This window comes from Desmodus rotundus, chromosome 13 (assembly GCF_022682495.2).
Source record: "Desmodus rotundus isolate HL8 chromosome 13, HLdesRot8A.1, whole genome shotgun sequence".
NCBI lineage: Eukaryota > Metazoa > Chordata > Mammalia > Chiroptera > Phyllostomidae > Desmodus > Desmodus rotundus.
This window is the reverse complement of record NC_071399.1, coordinates 9,422,560-9,443,485: the sequence shown is the minus strand read 5'-3', so window position 1 is coordinate 9,443,485 and position 20,926 is coordinate 9,422,560. Positions and strand designations below refer to the sequence as shown.

The 20,926-nt window shown below is 40.3% G+C and overlaps 1 protein-coding gene across 7 annotated transcripts in view; it reads right to left on the bottom strand.

Moving 5' to 3' along the window:
* Positions 1–4,882: 4,882 nt before the first annotated feature.
* TLR3 (toll like receptor 3) overlaps positions 4,883–20,926 on the bottom strand; it is a 402,871-nt gene continuing 386,827 nt past the window's right edge. For 2 of the 7 annotated variants that reach the window (XM_053916625.1, XM_053916626.1), the window contains 5 exons: positions 13,635–13,792; positions 11,860–12,312; positions 9,829–10,020; positions 5,547–7,393; positions 4,883–5,312 (listed from right to left, as the gene is read on the bottom strand). In XM_053916625.1, coding sequence (XP_053772600.1) covers positions 5,084–5,312; positions 5,547–7,393; positions 9,829–10,020; positions 11,860–12,303 — 2,712 coding nt within the window. In that variant the 5' untranslated portion in view covers positions 12,304–12,312; positions 13,635–13,792 and the 3' untranslated portion in view covers positions 4,883–5,083. Of the gene's footprint in view, positions 5,313–5,546; positions 7,394–9,828; positions 10,021–11,859; positions 12,313–13,362; positions 13,437–13,634; positions 13,793–16,787; positions 17,545–20,926 lie in introns of those variants that run through there. The other 5 variants (XM_053916627.1, XM_045197220.2, XM_024562695.3 and 2 more) reach the window with 5 other exon arrangements.

Sequence of the window (20,926 nt, the reverse complement as noted above, 5' to 3'; positions counted from 1 at the left end):
GAGATCCTAGGCTCCCAGGCTCCCAGAGGACAAACCCAGGACATCAGCACCCAGAGAGGAGCAGATGCAAGGTGTGGGGGTGTTTGAGCCCCTGATTCTCCCTCGCCTGGGGGAGCTCATTAGATCCCTGCCCATCTACCAGTTTGGTTATAGACCATAGACATTCTCTCTCTGTGCCTGAACAACTCTGAGTTTCTGGCACTTGCACCCAAGTGCTCACTAACATAAAGACTATCTCTGCAAGAAGCCCCAGAAAATCTGTGTGAAGGCTGCTGAGAAAGAGAAAGGAGCTGCTCCTGACATCCAGGAGCCAACCTGGTGCTCACGGTGAACCCTGTTACTCTCTTTCTGGGCATAAACAACCTCACAGAACACCAACCTCAGCCAGGTTCTCTGTCACTTTAAAATGAGACCCAGCATGACCACTTCATAATTTCATCTGAGTACAGACAAAAGCAAGGTCACTGTGCCACACTCAAAATACCATCAACTTTCCTCTCGGCTAAGTGGCTGCTCTTTCTAGCAAGTCCAACTTTATTCTTGTTCCAGTCTCCCCTCCTTATACATAAGATTGATTGAAATACCCAATCACAGTTTCCCCTTTTCTGACAGCATTAGACCTAGAGGGACCCTCCGCTTCCTTGGGCTGTCCCCCAAGTCACCCAAGGAAAACCCAAACCTACGAGACAGGCTCTTTCAAGCACCTTCTTACTGAGACAGCCCACAGTGAGTGCCCTCTTTCACGGCAATGAGTGATAAGCCCAACTCGGTCAACTGCAGGGGAAGACATCGGCACTGTTAAGGCATCCTTGTTTTGTTAAAAAAAAATGCTCATTTTTTATGAAGCCATTTGTTTCTAGAATTTCTGAAAGAGGCTTTATTTTAAAAAACAAAGTGGATGAAAGCTAAGTTAAATACTTAGATTTATTTTAAACTCAATGTTGTTGATTCAGCTGGGTTTGAGTTTGAAAGTGAAAAAAAAAAAAGGGAAGAAGGAGTTGCAGTGAACAGATTATATGATGGCAACCAAACACGTGAATTCACTGGTGGAAATTGAACAGGTCGACAAACAGCCTTTTCTGCACCTGTACGCCTTCTGTCTGGGACCCAAGAGAGAAGGGTCTCTCCTGAGGACAATTATAAAGGACAGCCGGCAGAGGTTGTTTCCTGTGTAGGTCAAACACAAGCCAAAGTTTACACTGTTGATTAGTTTTACTAATAGCTCAACAGGTCAGCCCTTGTGTATTCTGACCTCTTAAATATTAAGCAACTTTTAAAAAGATTACATTTGGATCCAATGACAGACTTCCAGCCAAAATGGAGGCATAGGTGGATACATTGTACGTCTTCACATAACCAAAGGACAACAACAAATTTAAAAACAAAAAACAATGAGAACCTACAGGAAATTGAACTGTATGGAAGTCTCACAACCAAGGTGTTAAAGAAAAAACATTCATACAGACCAGTAGTAGGGGCTGAGACACGTGGACGTACAGAGAGGACTCACGGCAGAGGCTGGTTGACAGGGCGGTCCCACATTCATGTGCGGATAAACGGGGAGGAACAACTGGGGAGTGAGACAGACCGCACAACCCAGGGTTCCAGTGAGGGTAAATAAAGCCTCAAACCTCGGACTGAAAACACCTGTGGGGGTTGTGGCAGTGGGAGAAACTCCCAGACTCACAGGAGAGTTTGTTGGAGAGACCCACAGGGTCCCAGAATGTACACAAACCTACCACCCACCCGGGAATCAGCACCAAAAGGGCCCAATTTGCACCTGGGTAGCAGTGAAAGTGACTGAAAGCTGGCGGAGAGCCCAGCAAGCAGCACTGTTCCCTCTCAGATCCCTCCCCCATATGCAGCACCACTACGCAGAGAGGTGGGTTGCCCAGCCCTGGCAAATACCTAAGGCTCCGCCCCTTACTACATAACAGGTGTGCCCAGGTCAAAAAAAAAAAAAAAAAGAAAAAAGGCCCAAATGAAAGAATAGATCAAAGCTCCAGAAAAAAATACAACTAAGCAATGAAGAGATAGCCAACCTATCAGAAGCAAAGTTCAACACTGGTAATCAGGATGCTCACAGAATTGGCTGAGTATGGTCACAAAATAGAGGAAAGAGTGAAGGCTATGAAAAGTGAAATAAAGGAAATTGTATGAGCAACAAACAGTGATGGGAAGGGAACTGGGACTCAAATCAATGGTTTGGACCAGAAAGAAGAAATAAACATTCAACCAGAACAGAATGAAGAAACAAGAATTCAAAAAAAATGAGGAGAGGCTTAGGAACCTCTGAGACATTCCAAACCTTAGGAACCTTAAACATTCCAAAATCCGAATCATTGGGGTGCCAGAAGGAGAAGAGGAAGAGCAAGAAATTGAAAACTTATTTGAAAACATAATGAAGAACTTCCCCAATCTGGCAAAGGAAATAGACTTCTACGTAGTCCAGGAAGCTCAGAGAGTCCCAAAGAAGTTGGACCCAAGGAAGCACACACCAAGGCACATCAGAATTACATTAGTCAAGATTAAAGATAAGGAGACAGTCTTAAAAGAAGCAAAAGAAAAGGAGACAATTACCTACCAAGGAGTTCCCATAAGGCTATCAGCTGATTTCTCAAAAGAGACCTTGCAGGCAAGAAGGGGCTGGAAAGAAGTATTTGAAATCATGAAAAGCAAGGACCTACATCCAAGATTTCTCTATCCAGCAAAGCTATCATTTAGAATGGACAGGCAGATAAAGTGTTTCCCAGATAAGGTCAAGTTAAAGGACCTCATCATCACCAAGCCCTTATTATATGAAATGTTAAAGGGAATTATCTAAGAAAAAGAAGATCAAAAATATAAACAGTAAAATGACAACGAACTCACAGCTATCAAAACGGAGTCTAGAAAACAAAAAAGCAAAAGCAAACAACAACAACTAACAAACTGAGCAAACAACTAGAACAGGGACAGAATCACAGAAATGGAGATCACATGGAGGTTATCAGTAGGGAGGGGAGGGGGCAATGAGGGAAAAGTACAGGGAATAAATAGCACAAATAGTAGGTGCAAAATAGACAGGGGGAGGTTAAGAATAGTATAGAAAATGTAGAAGCCAAAGAACTTATATGTATGATCCATGGACATCAACTAAGGGGGGGGATGTGGGTGGGAGAGGGTTTGCAGGGTGGAGGGGAATAAAGGGGGGGAAGTGGGACAACTGTAATAGCATAATCAATAAAATATATTTTAAAAAAAGAAATCCAATGACAAGTGTTCTTATAAAAGACAGAGCAGCACACAGACATACAGACGAGAAGGCAGAGTGAGACAGAGGCAGAGATGGGAATACTGTGGCCACAAGTCAAGGAATGGCGCCAGAAGCTGGAACAGGCAAGAAAGAATCCCCACCTAGAGCCTCCTCCAGGGGAAGCATAGCCCCGCAGACATCTCGATTTCAGGCCTCTAGAATTGCGAGGCAACAGTTTTTGTGGTTTTCAGCCAAAATAAAAATAAATAAAAGATTACATTTGAACTCAGTTTAAATTGTGGCCATTCAACTGACTATCTCGTAAGCAAACACAGGAGAGAATAAAAGGAAAGTTACCTTCTGCCCTTCTTTTCACTGGTGACACATTGATTAATTCATCATAATAATTTATTTACAAATTTCTTAATGAGGCAGAGAACATTGATGTATCACGATGTACATAAAGAAAAAAGTACTTGTGATTTTAATTTTATGATGTCAAAATAAAGCAGGATTATTTCACGGTTAGAAAACAAATCTTAATGAAACAGTTATACAGCTAGTGTCTCCCATTAAGTGTCCCGCCTCGTGAGAAAGTGAAAAGGAGCCCTCCACACACTCCCATTGCTGGGAGACTCCAGGCTCCTTCAGGGTCAGCAGTTCAGTGACACTACTTCTGCCAGGACTAGGTGAAGTTAGCCCTGAGATACCGAACTCCTTACATCACAGTTCCACAATGGTGACATCTCAAAGGCTCGCTGAGTTCAACAAATGCGTGCTTTAAGTATAGAAACCAACTCAACAGTGTAATTTCAACTCTCTCTTCACGTGAATACCAGAACTATATGGATTTTAAAAGGCTATGCATGTCTATTTTCAATTATTACACTCTTTTCCTTTTAACACACAAAAATAGCAAGGATTAACTTACACATAGCATATTATTTTTTGGAACAATAATATGTGTAAAGGTATTATACCATGGCCATCATCACTAATTACATGAGAATGTTTAAGATTTTGTTCATCATCATAGTTTTCAAGATCAGGAGTCAAAGAATCTCAGTGGGACCAAGTGATTTGAGCGGGGCCATCCCCTGAGTCTGTGAGCGGGGACAGACAATATTTCATTTCTGCAACGCCAATCTGCTAATTAACCCTCAGAAAGCAAGTCTTTCTGCAATACCTCTGAGTCCCAGAATTGTTTCTTCTAACACCTCCTAATCCAAATATTAGCAAATATTAAGTATTTATTAAACTATTATATTAAGTAATCATGATGATTTGCAAATGTTTTCTACCCTTGAGGCTGTACATTAAAATAGCATTTAAAATTTAACAAAATCAACTCTGGAATTGGCACCACTAAAATACAAGCTTTTCAATTGAAAAAATACTGTAATTAAACTTTTAAAAATATGGGTATATATTTTACTCTTTTACAATTGAAATAGCATTGTGCCAATTAAAACAATTATTTTTTATTCTATTATGAGTGCATCCAAAAATCCAAATATAACTATTACAAATGCTCACAGAGCTCTTACTTTACTTAAATGAGAAATGTTTTAAAATTTTCTTAAGATTTCATTGGCCTCAGTAACCAGTTATTTCTATTCATTAGTAGAGGATATTGCTATATGTTTCTTTTTGGGTCAAATTAAGTCCATTGGTGATCAAAGGTCTGAAATAAGGAGATACATTTTCATAGAGGTGAGATCACCTCTGCTCTCACTCATAAAATATAAATGAACAGATTTATGCTATTTGCAAGTAAGACTTAAATTTACCATGGAATTTTTTAAATTACAAAATTCACTCCTTTGTTCATTTAGTCCTTAAATAAATCTAATGGACTGAATTTCTGGAGCCAAGTGCTACTTGCAATTTATGATGAAAGGCATTCATTCGTTCCACCTGGACTGGCCAGTTCAAGATGCAGTGAGACTTAAACATTCCTCTTCGCAAACAGAGCGCGTGGTTCAGTTTATAATCTGGAATCTCTTCAAGAAAGATCAAGATAATGGAGTCCAGATTTTGTTCAATAGCTTTCTGAACTGCTTGGTGCACCTTGAATCTAAGTAAAAAAAAAAAAGTAAATTATGTATCAATATAAAGTCTTTAATAGCCCAAAGCTCTGAAATGTAAAATTCCCCTTAGAATTTACTTTAATCAGTCCCTAAAAATCAGGTTATATTTTTTCTTAATTTTATTTTTAAAATTCTTTGAATTGTGAGTAATAATGCTGGTAATATTTAAGAGCTCAATTTAAAAACAAGTAAATACATCAAATGTCATAATATTCACCTACCTTTTGCATAATGGGTCTTTCAATAGATTCTGTGTTATAACAAAAATAGTTTTTCTGCTCCTTTTGATGCTATTGACAATTGCTTCAAGTTCAAGAACGCCTGCCTGAAAGTCCCTTTCTTCCAGACAAAATCTGAGTGTTTGATCTTTTTCCTCCATGGGGGAGAAGTGTTCCCACACCCAGTCCCTATCTTCATAGGCATGAATTATATACGCTGCGTAGTCAAACTGCTCCGGCTGTCTATCCATTTCTTTGAAACCAAGAGCTCGATGCACGAAAACATTCCAATAAAAAGATAACCTCCAGCCCTCCAAATGGATGAACAGCACCATAGAGATAAAAATCAATAGGATGCTGGTACTTATCATGAAAAAGAGTTCAAAGGGCGCACTGTCTTTGCAGGGCGATACATCGAAAAGCATCACGGGAAAACCGTGATACTGAGGTGGAGTGTTGCAGAGGTAGTGGCTGGATAGCTCAGAGATGTTGGTGTGGGTGCTATTGATCCAAGTAACAAACCAGGCGATACTCTCACATGTGCAATCAAACGGATTAAAGCTCATATCTAAATTACTCAGGTTCTTGAAAGCTGGCCCAAACACATTCTTCTCAACTGATGTGATGAGATTCTTCTGGAGGCTCAGTGACTTTAGCGATGCCTGATCATCGAAGACGGAGGGTGGAAGTATGTTTAAATTATTCAATCCTAAGTGGATGCTCTTTAACTGAAATAAGTCCTTGAAGACATCTACCGGGATCTCATCAAAGCCATTCGACTCTAAATTAAGGATGTGGAGGTGAGAAAGACCCTTCAGGAAAAGCACAGGGCCGCCAGGGTTGGCATGTTTCCAGAGCCGAGCTAAGTTGTTATGCTGCAAATCCAGAATTTCCAGTTTCTCCAGACCCTCCAAAAGGTCATCGTTTATGTTGGCTATGTTGTTGTTACTTAGATCGAGAATGGTCAAGTTACGAAGGGGGCGAAAAGGGGAAGGGGCTGCAATTCTCAGGGCCACCCTGCGGAGCATCAGTTGTTGGAGGCTGGGAACCAAGGTGAACGAGGTGCTCGTCAGTTGAAGGTATTTGTTGTAGGAGAGGTAGATTTCTACAATATTGTCTAGACCTCTCCATTCCTCGCCTGTGAGTTCTTGCCCAATTTCATTAATGCCGAGGTCAAGCACCTTCAGGGCGCCCAACCAAGAGAAAGCACCACCCTCCATTTTTGAGATTTTATTTCTGCTTAGGTTGAGCATAAGCAAAGGAGAATGGGCAAGCGATACAAATGTTTCATTTGTTAAAGTTTGAAAACTTGTGAAGGAGTTGGATAGACTTAAATATTTCAGCTTTATGAGTCCCGTGAACATATTGCTTTTTGTGCCCGGAAAGTTGTTATCTTCCAGGTTAAGGTACTCCAAACACGTTAGCCACTGAAAGGAAAAATCATCGATCTTGGGAAGCAAAGCAAGGGAATTGCTTTGTTTAGTAAAAGAGCGTCTCAAGTTCAAGTATCTCACATTGGAAAGCCCGTAAAAGGAGCGAGAAGACAAGTGGCCTATGTTATTATACTCCAGGAAGAGATATTTTAGATGTGGAAGCCAAGCAAAGGAGTCATTGCCGATCATATTTAAGCTGTTATGGGAAAGATCGAGCGTGGTGAGATTTGTCTGCTTTAGTCCCGCAAAGGTCACATTGCTTGTTCTGGACAGCTGGGTGTTGCTCAGGAACAGATTCTGAATGCTTGTGTTCGCTAATTGCAGACACAGCTTCTCCGTGAGACTGGGGCCCAGCTGGACATTGTTCAGAGAGAGACCAAATAATTTTCCAATGGCATGAAAACACCCTGGAGTGAACTAATGGAGGGGGGAAGAAAGAGGTGAGTAAGCAAAACACAATCGAGCTGGTATGACCCTTGCAAAGTTGAAACACAGTCTGTCACTCAACCCCCCTTCCCATTCACCACCCTGGCTGGGTGTTCTCTCCATCCCGGAATGCACAGCCCCTCACTCTGTACTTGTCACTCGTGCCCTGTCCCGGCCCTCACCTCCCCTGGCCCCAGGCAGATTTCTACTCAGCATTCCCGTCTCACTTTAGACATCGCTTCTTCCGGGGCTCTGTACTTGACCTCTCAGTGTAGGTGATGTCTCTTAGTACTTTGCCTTCATCACACTCACTGTAGCTGTCCTTGATAAACTCTTCATCAAGTCGCCCACGGGGCAGAGCCTCTTTCTGTCTTAGGGACCACTGTTCTCAGCGAACATTGTGGATGGAACGGCTGGATTTTATTTTTGAAACAGAAATGCCCACATTTCCTTCTTAAGTCTGAGTTCCAGCCACCCTCTTTGTCTTTGCACCATGATCTTTTCCTGACTCATTTTATTACAGGGTTCCCAGCTGCCTTCCGCTCTGCCCCATTTCCTCACCAGAAGCTTTGGTTGCTTTGGGACACAGTGAAGGCATGAGAGCAGAAGACAATGGCAAGGAGTCCAGAGAGGACAGTAGCCAGTCCCCAGTGACTAAACACCAGGAGAGCAAAGAGGCTCTGATTGCTACTGGGTCATTCATGAGTTTTGGGGCTAATGGGAGGAAAGACAGAAATGTGAGAAAGAAAGCATGCTTTCTTGCAAGTAAAGGAAGTTGAGCTGCAAAGCAGGAAATTAGTAAACTAATTATGATAAATTTATATGGTAGGATTATTTTGCAGTAACTAAAATTAAGTTTTTGAATACTTCTTAATGACATGGAGGATGTCCATGATATGCTTCTTTTAAATGGCAGGGTACATGGTCATCCTCAAACACAGGACATACCATGACCAACACAACACAGTCTCTGGTCTCACACCACCAGGAACCAGCTCCGTCACCTGCCGGTCACCCAGGAGACCTGAAATGAGTCCCTTAATCTTCCCCTGAGTGAAATGATGATAGGAATAAGTTGGTTACAGGACTGTGTAAAAATAAATAACATGTCATAGGGCTTGATACACAGTAATTACTCTATGAACTCAAGCTGCTGGGCCTATTATTATTATTATTATTATTATTAGAAAGAAAGTTGGAGATAAACATACTCAGATGCCAACACTGGCGGTCTCTGGATTGTGGGTTTTGCATGGTTTTTGTTTTCCCCCTCATTATTTATATATTTTATAAGATTTCTACACAAAACGTTCTAAACAGAAAAAAATGCTGTCAACAATTAACATGAGTAGCTTGCATAAAATATTTAATTATTATCAGAATAATTTGGTATACTATTTTTATGTCTGAAAATTAATACAGCTTTATAAAGTCTGACTTAATTTAAGATTTCTTTTATTTTCCAAGTTTTTTTAATTTTACTTTTAAAGATTTTATTTATTTATTTTTAGAGAGAGGGGAAGGGAGGGAGAAAGAGAGTGAGAGAAATATCAATGTGTGGTTGTCTCTCATGCGCCCCCTATTAGGGACCTGGCCTGCAACACAGTCATGTTCCCTGACTGGGAATCGAACCAGTGACCCTTTGCTTTGCAGGCTGGTGCTCAAGCCTCTGAGCCACACCAGCCAGAGCAATTTAAGATTTCTAATATTCTTATTCTCAGCCTGGAAAGAACAAAACACAGACATACTTGCATATGAAAATTGTTAACAAATCAGAGACTGTGGATCCCAAAGAGAGGGTTAGTTAAGGAAGGCTCTGTTATAGGAAGATTTTATAATCATCTAGTGCTAGTTATTCATTGAACACTTCCATGCCAAACCCTGTGATACTTCTTTTTTAACCACACAACCCTGTAAAGTGATCCTTATTGTTATACCAACTTTAAAACTGGGCAACTAGAGAAAAGAGAACTTGAATAATTTGCTTGATTGCCCATTTAATAAAAGATAAGCCCTAGATAGGGAGGCCACTAATTCAACTCTCAAGCCTGTGTGTTCAAACATCATGCTACGTTAGTTCTTTCAGAGACTTTACATGATAGATGGTATTATTTCTACTTCACGTGTGAGTAAACTAAGGCCCAGAGAGGTTAAGTTCCCCAAGGTCCAAGTGCAGGCCTGCCATGGAATGAGGATTCTAACCTGCTTCTCTCCAGCAGCAGAGCCCCAGCTCCTAAATGGCTACCAAACTCCGTTCCTTCTGAGAGGACATCAGCGGCCAAGCAGTCAGTGGGAAGGATTTTGGAAAACATGACAAAAGGCATCTCCTCTTTCTGTAGCATTTTTTAGATTCTTGTCCAAGTGCCACAGCCAGAGACTGCCCACACTTGAAGGAAGAACTCAAAACAGGTTTACCCACTTCTTACCTCTTTAATTGGATTTGATGACAATTCTAATTTTTTTAAAGAAGAGTTGCCGAGGAAATCAAGTTCTTCACGTGTCAGTACATTAATTTTATTATTTGATAAGAGAAGCTCTTGGAGATTTTGCAGCTGGAGCTCAGTTCCTAATTTTGTAGATGGTACGCCATTATGAGACAGATCTAATTTGATTAAATTCTGGGAGAGAAAAAATATGTATATAAGTCAGAGTCTTGCCACCGAAAACAATTCCTCTAAGTGCATGTGACTCTTACGACTAACTCAAAAGCAAAATGTCACCTCACGGTTATTCTAGAGAAAACTGGCAGTAGGAGTAATAAAAATCTTTGCCGTGGCTGAAAATACTATTGTTGCAAGGATTTAGTTTCTAATATCAAGAATCACGTTATTTCTTTTACCAAAATAAAAGTACTTAAGCTTATTTATTCATAAGGAATAGTCAAAATAAGCATGCTTTTACTTATTTATTACTAATAAACATTTATGTATGATGTAAGGAATATTCACACGGCTTACCAAACATATAGTGTCATTTGTCCACCTGGAAACTAAACAACAGGAAAAAGAAATGTTTTCTTTAAAAGAGACATGGAAATAATGCACAAACTGACAGTGACCAGAGGGGAGGGGGAGGGGGATAACAGGGGAAAGAAGGGGAAGGGTCAAGTCAAGGAACATGTATAAAGGACCCATGGACAAGGACAACAGGGCAGAGCGGGGGAGGATTGAATGTGGGGAGGGGGGTAAGGAAGGGGAGAGTAATGGGGGGAAAAGGGGGTCAAAGAAGTTTATTCTGAGAGAGATCAATACCCATGTAAACTTCCATTGTGGCTTGTAGAGAATATTAATTTTTGTTTGTTTTTTTCAGTGTTATGGGATGTTTTTCACCCTAAGTTGTTTTTTGAACGTGTAAGCTTTCAACTCAAGTAAAAAGTAAGGAAAAGTTTATATCTATTAGGGCAAAATCTTATACCTTTTAAAGAGAACAAAACATTTATTTATGCTTTAAAAATAAAAATAACATTTTTCCAACTATTACTTTAAGCAGATTTTGAGGTCTCTGTGCCCAAAGACATTTTGTCCCCATCAGAATCTGAGAAGACACAAGAAGGAATCTCAAATGGCTTCTAAGCAAATCATTTTATGAATGTTTCTAAGCATAATTAAATACGTATGTTCTTCTTGACATCTGATGTCAATTTAATGATCAGTTTGTTATAGGTCCATAAAACAAAACAGAACAAAAAACTAGTATTGAAAGTGGCTTTGGCTTAGGAAAAGCATGATGGTCTCAGATTCAGAGCCAATAATACAGGGTGGGCAAAAGTAGGTTTGCAGTCGCGAGTATGCAAAACACAGTCTATTCTTGTATTATTATTGATTAATTATTTTATCATTTTCCATACAGACAACTATAAAACTGTTTCTACTCCACACTTTACATTTTTCACAGATTTAAAATTCTAGCAAAGTACTGAAAGAACTTGTAAGTAGTCATTGGAAAAGCAATGTTGTGAGGAGATTTCTAAAATCAAGAGTAGGAAACCTTTAGTCGAACACCTTTTCATGTATCAATGTGTTAATCTTACTTAAGTCAGACTTTGGACTTGACATTGTTTTTCATTATTTCGGGTACTAAATCAGCAGTTTTGAGAGTTATTTTGCTGTGTTTCTCATGGGATGTTCCACTTCATCTCTGATCTCTACCTCTTATATCTAAAAAAGTTCTATTTCCAACGGGAGGAAGCCAGAGAGGCAGAGGTCTTTAAAATTAAGATAGAACCTGATTTAAGATGATATTTTCTCTTTTTACAACATTTCCAATCATAATGGTAATATTTGTGTGTGGCTCCCCTCACCGCTCGCTCTCCCAACCCCCAATATGGGGGGGACCAGATTTCTCATTCTTTATCTGGATATCTAGATATTCGGTCTAAGGTGAAATATGTGACTTGATAACTTAGTATTAGATAACATAGTTTTCATTTCTTCCATGAAAATGCATTTTTATCTTACCTTCAAGTTTTTAAAGGGATTATTTTGAATTTTCTGGATTGAGTTGGACCTAAGATGGAGCTCAGTCAAATTCACGCAGAAGATGAAGGTTTTATCAGAAACTTGAGATAGCTCATTGTGTTGGATGTTCAAAATTTCCAACAAGGGGAGTTTTTGGCACAATTCTGGCTCCAGTTTGGAGATGGAGTTAAATCCTGCATCCAAGATAGCAAGTTGGCTGTATCTTGTAAAGTTGGCAGGTGGTAATTTTTTGAGCTGATTATGGGTTAGATTCAACACTGTTATGTTTGCCGGCAGGTCGTCGGGTATTTGAGTCAGCTTCAGATGGCTGCAGTCGGCTACCTCACGTCGAACAGCACATCTGTGGGCAGAAGACGCACACAGCATCCAAAAGGGCAACAGTCCCAAAAAGCAGGAGACAGGATGCAATAGACTCTGGCTCATGATTTTGTCCTATAGAAGAAACATTAAAAAGCTATCAACAACATTCATAACACGCTTTCACATGCATCGGTACATTCCTTATAAAATATATACCCAGATGTGACTATGCATGATTCCTTTCCTACAACTCTTATGGCATACAAGCAGGACATCATATGGACATATTCAAATGGCACAGAAAGTACAAAATGGAACATACAACCCCTCCTTCACGCTCCCTTTCCACCCAGTGGCAATGATCTAAGGTGGTCTCTTGACAGTTTCTATTTTTCTTTAATTTATTTTTTATTGTTATTCAATTACAGTTGTATGCCTTTTCTCCCCTTCCCTCCCCTCCACCCCAGCTGAACCCACCTCCCTCCCCCACCCCCACCATCCCCCCCGATTTTGTCCATGTGTCCTTTATAATAGTTCCTGCAATCCCCTCTTCCCACTGTCCCCACCCCATTCCCCTCTGGCCACTGCTAGACTGTTTCCCCCCTCAATGTCTCTGGTTGTATTTTGTTTGCTTTTTTCTTTTGTTGATTATGTTCCAGTTAAAGGTGAGATCATATGGTATTTGTCCCTCACCACCTGGCTTATTTCACTTAGCATAATGCTGAAACACCAATCCAAAAGAACCTGTGCACCCCAATGTTCATAGCAGCACAATTTACAATAGCCAAGTACTGGAAGCAACCTAAGTGCCCATCAGCAAACGAGTGGATCCAAAAACTATGGTATATTTACACAATGGAATTCTATGCAGCAGAAAGAAAGAAGGAGCTTATACCCTTTGCAACAGCATGGACAGTTTCTATTTTTAATTCTCCCGGTCACCTTCAGAAACCTAAACAATCTACTTATGCTACTATTTCTTTGTTTACTGACTTCAAGTATTTTCTTCCCACTATAAAGATAAGGAACTTAATTATATTATTTCATCAATGTCTTCATAATTTTTCTTTGGTTATTTTTAATTTCATTTAATCTATTGTTACAATTATAATGTTAAACACTATACATAAAAGTCTATTTATGGATAAATCAACTTGAGAAAAAAACCCTCTGGAGCCTCACCTTGTGATATAGGAAATGTGCACCCGGTACTCTCTGCACACGTCTTCCTCCCTTGCATTTCCTAAAAGTGTCGGCTCAACATTGTGTGACATTTTCAAGATATAAAACCTTAGCATTTATCCTAAGACTGTGATAAGTCAGATATACTTGGTCTAGACCAATTCATAAAATCTGAAGTCAACAAATACCATTCGCTATTTTACGATTATATAAATGAACACTCATGCAGAATCAGTAAGACTTAGAGAAACATGGTCATTAAGAGAACAGACCCTGGAATTCCACCCTCTGAGTTCTGATCCTGGATCCTCCACTGTGTAGCCTCTAGCAGGTTAATTCATTTCTCGGGCCTTAGTGTCCTCATCTTGTAAGGAGATGATTGGAGTAGCCCCTCCATGGGTTGTTGTGAAGATTAAAAGTCTTGACGTACCTGGAATAAAGTGGTATTTAATTGTATTGTTATTATTACTATTAATCAGTATGATAATCCATGATTCATAAAGTGGTCATTACAGCTATGTCTTATTTTGTACATTTTTTGCTTTATAAAGAAAAATCTATGCAAACGAATTCTCTCACATGACAGCCACAGCCATTAAACAGCCATTTACAAGAAGGAAATAATAGAGGGAGCCAAGCATGTAAAATAATTGAAATTCAAGGAAACTCATGGATGGTTAGAGAGAGTCAAGAAGCTCCTTGGGAACTTGACCTTGGTTAAGCGGAGCGCTTCAGTACAGACCTGGGTTGTCTGCACAGGCTGGGAAGCAACCAGCATCTTCGCTGAGCAACTACAGCTGAGATTCATGTAAGGAGCCTCGATTCCTTTACAAGTGCTCTGTTTCCCAATTTCATTTTAAAGAATGAGAAGAAAGTCTTGGGTTATGAGGCATCCATGGGTCATTTTACCCTACTACTTGGTCTAAAAGAGTGAAATTAATAAATGTAAGCTCTTGCTGACACACCGTGCACAAAATCCAAGGCCTTTAAATGTTTTAATAAGAATCTTTTACATACCGTGTAAAAAATTGCTTAGGAAACATTGTCTAAGCTGCTTTGATTTTTATGTAAAATTCGTGTAATTGTTACTAGTTAAACGTCATCATGACTGATATTTTAAACGGATGATTTGAGGAGCCCTTTCCTGTAAAGAGTGTGCATTACCACCTTCAGTTCAATGTTTCTCGTCAGGGCTTTTCTTTTGATGTAAAATTTGCGTACAATGAAATGCACTAATATGACCATACATTACCCGAGTTCTGACAGGTACATACACCTGTGTAATCTGAACCCTAAAGAGTCCCCCACCCTTTACCTGTTAATTCCAATCTCCATCCCACCCCACCAGAGACCACTGCCTTGATTTTTTTCTACTATAGTTTACTTTAAAACCTCGTATTACTGGAATCGTATTCACTCTATGAAATAAGGCTTCTAAGCATTTCTAAAGCCACACACAATTTTATATACACAGACTGTGAGAAACATCACAACCCAAGCTGGTTAGGATGCCTCTTACCAAAGCGCTCAGATTGGTAGAGAATATGGGAATGGTGCACTCTGGAAATTAGGGACCAGCTCCTGCTCTCTAAGATTCTCCCAAACCTCTCCTCCCAGGCCTATCCGGGTCCTACCTCTATTTACAAACTCTAGGTACAATTCTTGCAATATGTTCTCCTTGTCTAGGTAACTTTTACCTTTTCTGGAAGGGTTATAGATAGAGATAGAATCACAGGTTGTCCTGGGACCCTCACAATACCCAAACCCAGGGATGCTCAAGTCCCTTATCTAAAATGGCACAGTATTTGCATATGACCTGTGCAATCCTCTCGTATACTTTAAATCATCTCTAGGTTGCTCATAATACCTAAAACAGTGTAAACAGTTGTGATACTATATTGCTCAGGAAATAATGGCAAGACAAGAAAGTCTGTCCACGTTCAGAACAGATGCAACCATCAAAAGCCAACTACACGGTACAGGTCAGCAACAACATAGTATTTTTTCCCTAATACTTTTGATCTGTGGTTGACTGGCTCCACAGATGCAGAACCTGTGGGTGCTAAGGGACGACTATACTGAGAGGAACAACTCCATGTACAAAGTCTATCCCCACGGGACTGAAAGACATCCCCAGATCTGAAGGTACAGTCCATCAGATGGAAAAAGACTCATCAGGTGCTAGGTAGAAGAAGCGAGAAGGAAAAAATACACGGAGATAAACTGATGAAAGGTAAGAATTGTAACAATTCACACACACACTCACAAACCCTAAAACCTTCTCAGGAAATGTATGATCAATTACTTCCAAAGGAAAGATCCTGAATGATATAAAACGTTTCATCAGCCACTAGAAAACAATAATAATGAGCTTTCAAAAATGTTCAGGAGAAATTATTTTGAACTTAAAATTTCATTTCCAGATGAGCAACTAAAGATAAGGAGGGGAAGTGTTTTGAGATATGCAAAGATTCAGTAAATCTGTAACCATGTAGCCTGTATGAAAAGGTTATTTTGGGATGTGCTTCAGTAAAACAAACAAAATACAGTTCGGGGATGAAATGACAGTGAAGAATAAGTTGCTGCTAAATGAGACATTGTGAGAACAAAGGAGGCTGAGAAGACGTGAACGGCCGAGTCGGTAGGTCTTGCGGTTTTGAAAGCCTTTCAGGGTGCACAGAGTTACACTTCTTTGTCCAAGCCAGCACCGACATGCCCGCGGTAAGGACGTGGGTCTGGCGCCAGCTGCTTAGACTTACCACCAGGTACCGTTTGGTTTGTAAACTTTGCATTTCCCCCCTAAATTTATACAGATACACTGTATGCAGACCCATGCCAACACGAAATCACACTGTGAAGTTGGGAGGCGCCTTCCTGAAACTAGCACTAGCCAAGGCTGACTCCATTTCCATCTGGCTTAACCCACATCTGCCCGGGCTAATTTCTGCTCCTCTCATACACCTGAACGTTTTTCCACTTCTCACCTTTATCCTTTTCCTTTATTAGGCCAAAGAAAGCCATTTTCTTACTCCTAGAAACGGCCAAAGTGTTTCTCCTTCTCAAGCACATTACCATAAAGTTCCCACTCCTAACTCCTCTCCAGCCCAGAAAATCGAGAAAAGGAGACAAGCTCCTTGAAGCCCACAGGGCTTTGTAGCTTCAGAACAAAGTTGTGACTTTTTTTTAAGGTTGTTGCACAATGATTTCCATAGCTTCCCTAATGTACTTGTCCGGTTAGAGAACTCTACAGAGGAAACAAAAAATTTTGTTTAATTCCTCTATACAATGTTTTATCATGTTAATTAGAAATTGTTGCTATTATTTGTACTCTCAGTTGTGACACACTCCCTCCCATTACTGTCTGCCTTTTCTGACTAGATTTCAAGCACCAGATTAAAGAAAGACCAAAGAATGCTAAAACCGACCTGCCTTCCAGCTTCACCCAGCAGGAGAGATCCAGTCCCAACAGGAATTTAAAATATGTACCTTCTCTTACTCAGAGGGCGGCTTTCCTTTTCCTCATCAGTCCAAATCCGGCTGAGTTCACCAGGAGAGTGTGGCGAGTGTGCTGCCATCTCGAAAGTGAAAGTTAAGTGTTGTTTTTTTTGTGTGTTTTTTTTTTTAAAGCCTTGTGTAGTTGGTGCATTCTAAGAAGGGTGAAAGAAACAAAATCTCAGCAAGGGGCATTTTAAGTAGCTTCCTAAACACTGCTTCTTTTTCTCTTCTTCAGGTACAGTCTCCTGGGTTTCATCGAAAGGGTCACAGATTTAGCAACAGAGAAAGTTCAGAGAGTGGGACTCCAGCCCTTGGTGTGCGCAGGGCCGGACCCAGAAGTTAATGAATCCCTAACTGAGAGTGAGTTCCTCTCTTGTTAACCAAAGGCTGATGCAAACCTGTTAAAACTGAGCCGTGCTTGGTCAGAGGGTCAGCAAAAACCTCAGTCCCTAATCAAAGCGAATGACTTCCATTTCTCTGATCTCACTTTCTCTTCTTGGCAACACTGTAAGAGAAGGAAATGCAGACACTAACCCTTTGATCAGAGAAGAGACCCAGTTTCACAGCCGAGAAGGAGCCGGTGCTGGCAGAGCCAAGGGCCCACCTAACTCACATCGCTCCACTTTCCACAGTCAGAACCTGCTAGGATGCACGTAGATGCGCCCCTGAGAAAGTTCAGCTTTGCTGTTTAGTCTTCAACTCGCTTTACTGACTCCAGCGAGTTAAAGGAATGTGCTTGTCAAGAAATGAACATATTTTTTTATTGTGGATATGATACAGTATTATAACTGTTGATTTAGGGCCCGATATAACAATTGGGATTGCAGAGATCACATAATCCAACTCCTTAGCCTGAGAAGTGAGGAAAATGAAACCTAGTGAGGTGAGAGGTTTGCCTAAGGACATGCCCCAGGTTGCCATAATGTGTCACACAAGCAAGCACTAAAATAGCCTGGGGCAGCTGAAACTGGTCACCAGCTTGACTTGATTGCAGAATTAAGAGCAAGAAATAAATGCGTGTCGGGGTGTAAAGTGCCCACTCCGGAGTCTCGGACTTAGCTGTTGGGTGTTTAAAAGGATCGATATTGTGCATAGGTTTGAGTTAGAGTGACTCTTAAGAATTTTTGAGATAAACTTTTATTAGTAGGAACAAAGAGATCAGACCAATGAGTCCTCCCCGCGTTAACAGGAAGCCAAAGTGAGACTAAATCTTTTCATTATTAAAACTTCGCATGGGTTCATAATGTGCTGAATATATGGACCCAAATAAATAGTTACATTCACCGCAGAGCATTTGATGTGTCTGAATGGTCCTTACGAACCACGCTCACGGGTTTCCCTTCACAGCCACCATTCAGAAAGGACTTGTCTTGCTCTGTAGCACCTGAAATTCTAGAAGGTATTTCTTTTTCTTTTTGAACCCTCTCCCTAAAGTAAAGGTACAATGCCTCTTACCAGTGTCGGTTCCATTTCTGCTCATAAAGCTGCAGGGGGTTTAAATTAAGTTCAACTAAGTCACAAACTCAGCAAGAACATTAACGAAAGAGGAAGTACCACTATGCCTTTTCTATCACTCTCACTCACATCTACAGAGCAGGATTGAACTTGAACTTTCCCTCTGAAAAAGAAGCCAACATTTAAGACACAGAACTTCTGGTTTAACCTGAAATGTTATTTATTTTTTTAATAATTTTACAAGGTATTGGAAAAGTGGTGATAACTTTCTAATTCAGTCAGCGAAGTGGGTTAGTGCGAATGTGTACATTCTCATAGCACGGCTGAAGGCTCTTCCAACTCTGGTGTCCACTGGGTACCCACTGAACATAATCCGAAACGTCAGATGAAACTATTAAATAATCTCACTTAGCACAAGGAAGTTCAAAGTATCAAAGTACGTACAGGTTTTTCCTACCATCTGAAAGTAGAATGTTCCCTTGAAACCTTTCATAAGCCAAAATAGCATAAAAAGAAGAAACGATTATCATTAATTTAATATGCATAAGATTTTGAGCATTACTAGACCCAAAACAGAAGCTACCAAATCACACCAAATAATATCTAAAATCTAAAATAACACTAATAAAATAAAAGCAGGAATGATATAGAAAATAGACAACCTGTATAAAGTGGAAATAATGTATTTACAGTGTAGTTTTACTTCTTAAAAAATTTGATTTCTCCTTAGATACTCATATCAGAGAACTTAACGGAATATCATGCTTTGTACACCCATCAACCCACTCCAGTCAATAATAGGCTTTTCATTTTATCCGTTTCCGAATGCCCAGTAAAAGAGGCCACTTTGCAATTTAGCAGGACCAATAGTAACTTCAGCAGCTTTCCCAACTTTTTTCTCTCTGAACATAAGCAAGTTCAAAATACATGCAATGTCTTTATTCTGTTCACCATGACTGAATCGCTTAATTACATCCAGCTTTACACTAAGTGTGATGACGCCCTTACAAACCGTCCTTGGCTTTTCTGATACCGGAGGACACATCTTTCTAGTGGAAGCACAAATCAAATTTACGTAAAACCCAGAGGCTCACCAACGCACCTCTCAGCTCTGGTGGCTTGAGGCTGAGCTGTGGGGTGTGGTTCTGGGGAAGCTGCTGGTGGCCACTTTTGCTGCTTGGGGTGAATGCCACCTCAAGAATGGCTGCTGCAATACAAAAGCTGAAGACTATTTTTGCTCGCCTTTTTTTCATACAAGGAAAAATCCTCTTCAGATTTCTTGCACCTAGAGGAAACAGGTACAGGGTAGAGGAATAGGTCATTCATAAAAGCAAAGGGGCTTAATGCAAACTTTCAAAAAGCAGAGCATACCTGTGATGAGTTACCACAACGATATTGAACTGGTCATTGGTGAGAATTAATGCTCGTGAAGATTGATCTCCACTTTATACTGCAAATTCTGAGTCAACAGGGGAAATCAAAAAGAAGGTCCAGGTTGGAAGGGTTGGGCAATTGATTTTGATAGGGGACTCAAGAGTTGGACGAGTTTAGTTTAAGGTAAATAGTTAACAAGCTGAGTAGGTAATGGGTATGTTAAAGCTATTGTTTCAGGAACTGCAGGTACAGCCCACCACTCCCAGAGAGACAGCTGACCTCCCAGGACACAGCCAAAGACCACTGCCTGGGGCACAGCTGGAGGCGTCCAAGCCACTGTGTTCCAGGGAGAGTCAGACATCGCAGCCGTGGGACAGCTAACCGCCCAGGGTGAGAATGCTGCAGTTTTTTTAATCTAATTTTCCCTGAATTTCAAAACCCCTCATAGCACTTTGTTCTCTGTCATAAAAAGGCTGGCTTGAGAGGAAATGTAAGATGGTCCAATAGGGTACAAACCCACTGTCTTCTCAGATCAGCTGCCATCTGAATAAAGCGCCCGTAAAGATCGAATCCTTGTCTCTGCTTACTGGGCCTGGTATGAGACAGGAAGCGCGAACGTTGGCTTTCTGGTTTTAATTTGACCACACTTCTTGCCACCTATGAGGAAGCTTAATCTGTATTATGGAATGATTTATAATAAAAAACATGAGAACCAGTCTTTAAAAAGTGAGAAGTAAAAGTGGAAGGAATGTGGGGAGGAGGAAGTTTTACTGAGAAAAGGGTTGGAGAGAAAACGCACCAACCTGACAAAACTTAGAAAATGTCAATACAGAGTTTACGGTCTCTATAAAACGCTAGTCTTATTATTTTTAAAAATGTATTTTATCAATTATGCTACTACAGTTGTCCCATTTCCCCCCCTTTATTCCGCTCTGCCCTGCACACCCCCTCCCACCCTCATTCCCCCCCTTAGGTCATGTCCATGGGTTGTACATATAAGTTCTTTGGCTTTTCTATTTCCTATACTATTCTTACCTCCCCATGTCTATTTTCTACCTACCATTTATGCTACTTATTATTCTTTACTTGATGTAGAAATAGGCCCACATAAGAGGTGAATGTACACTTTAACATCATCCAAAGAAATGGTACCATTTTTAAAAAAATTACCTATTTCTGTTGTTTGGCCAAATTTCTACTCGGTTTTTATATTTTTATTATTGATTTATAAGAGCTTTTT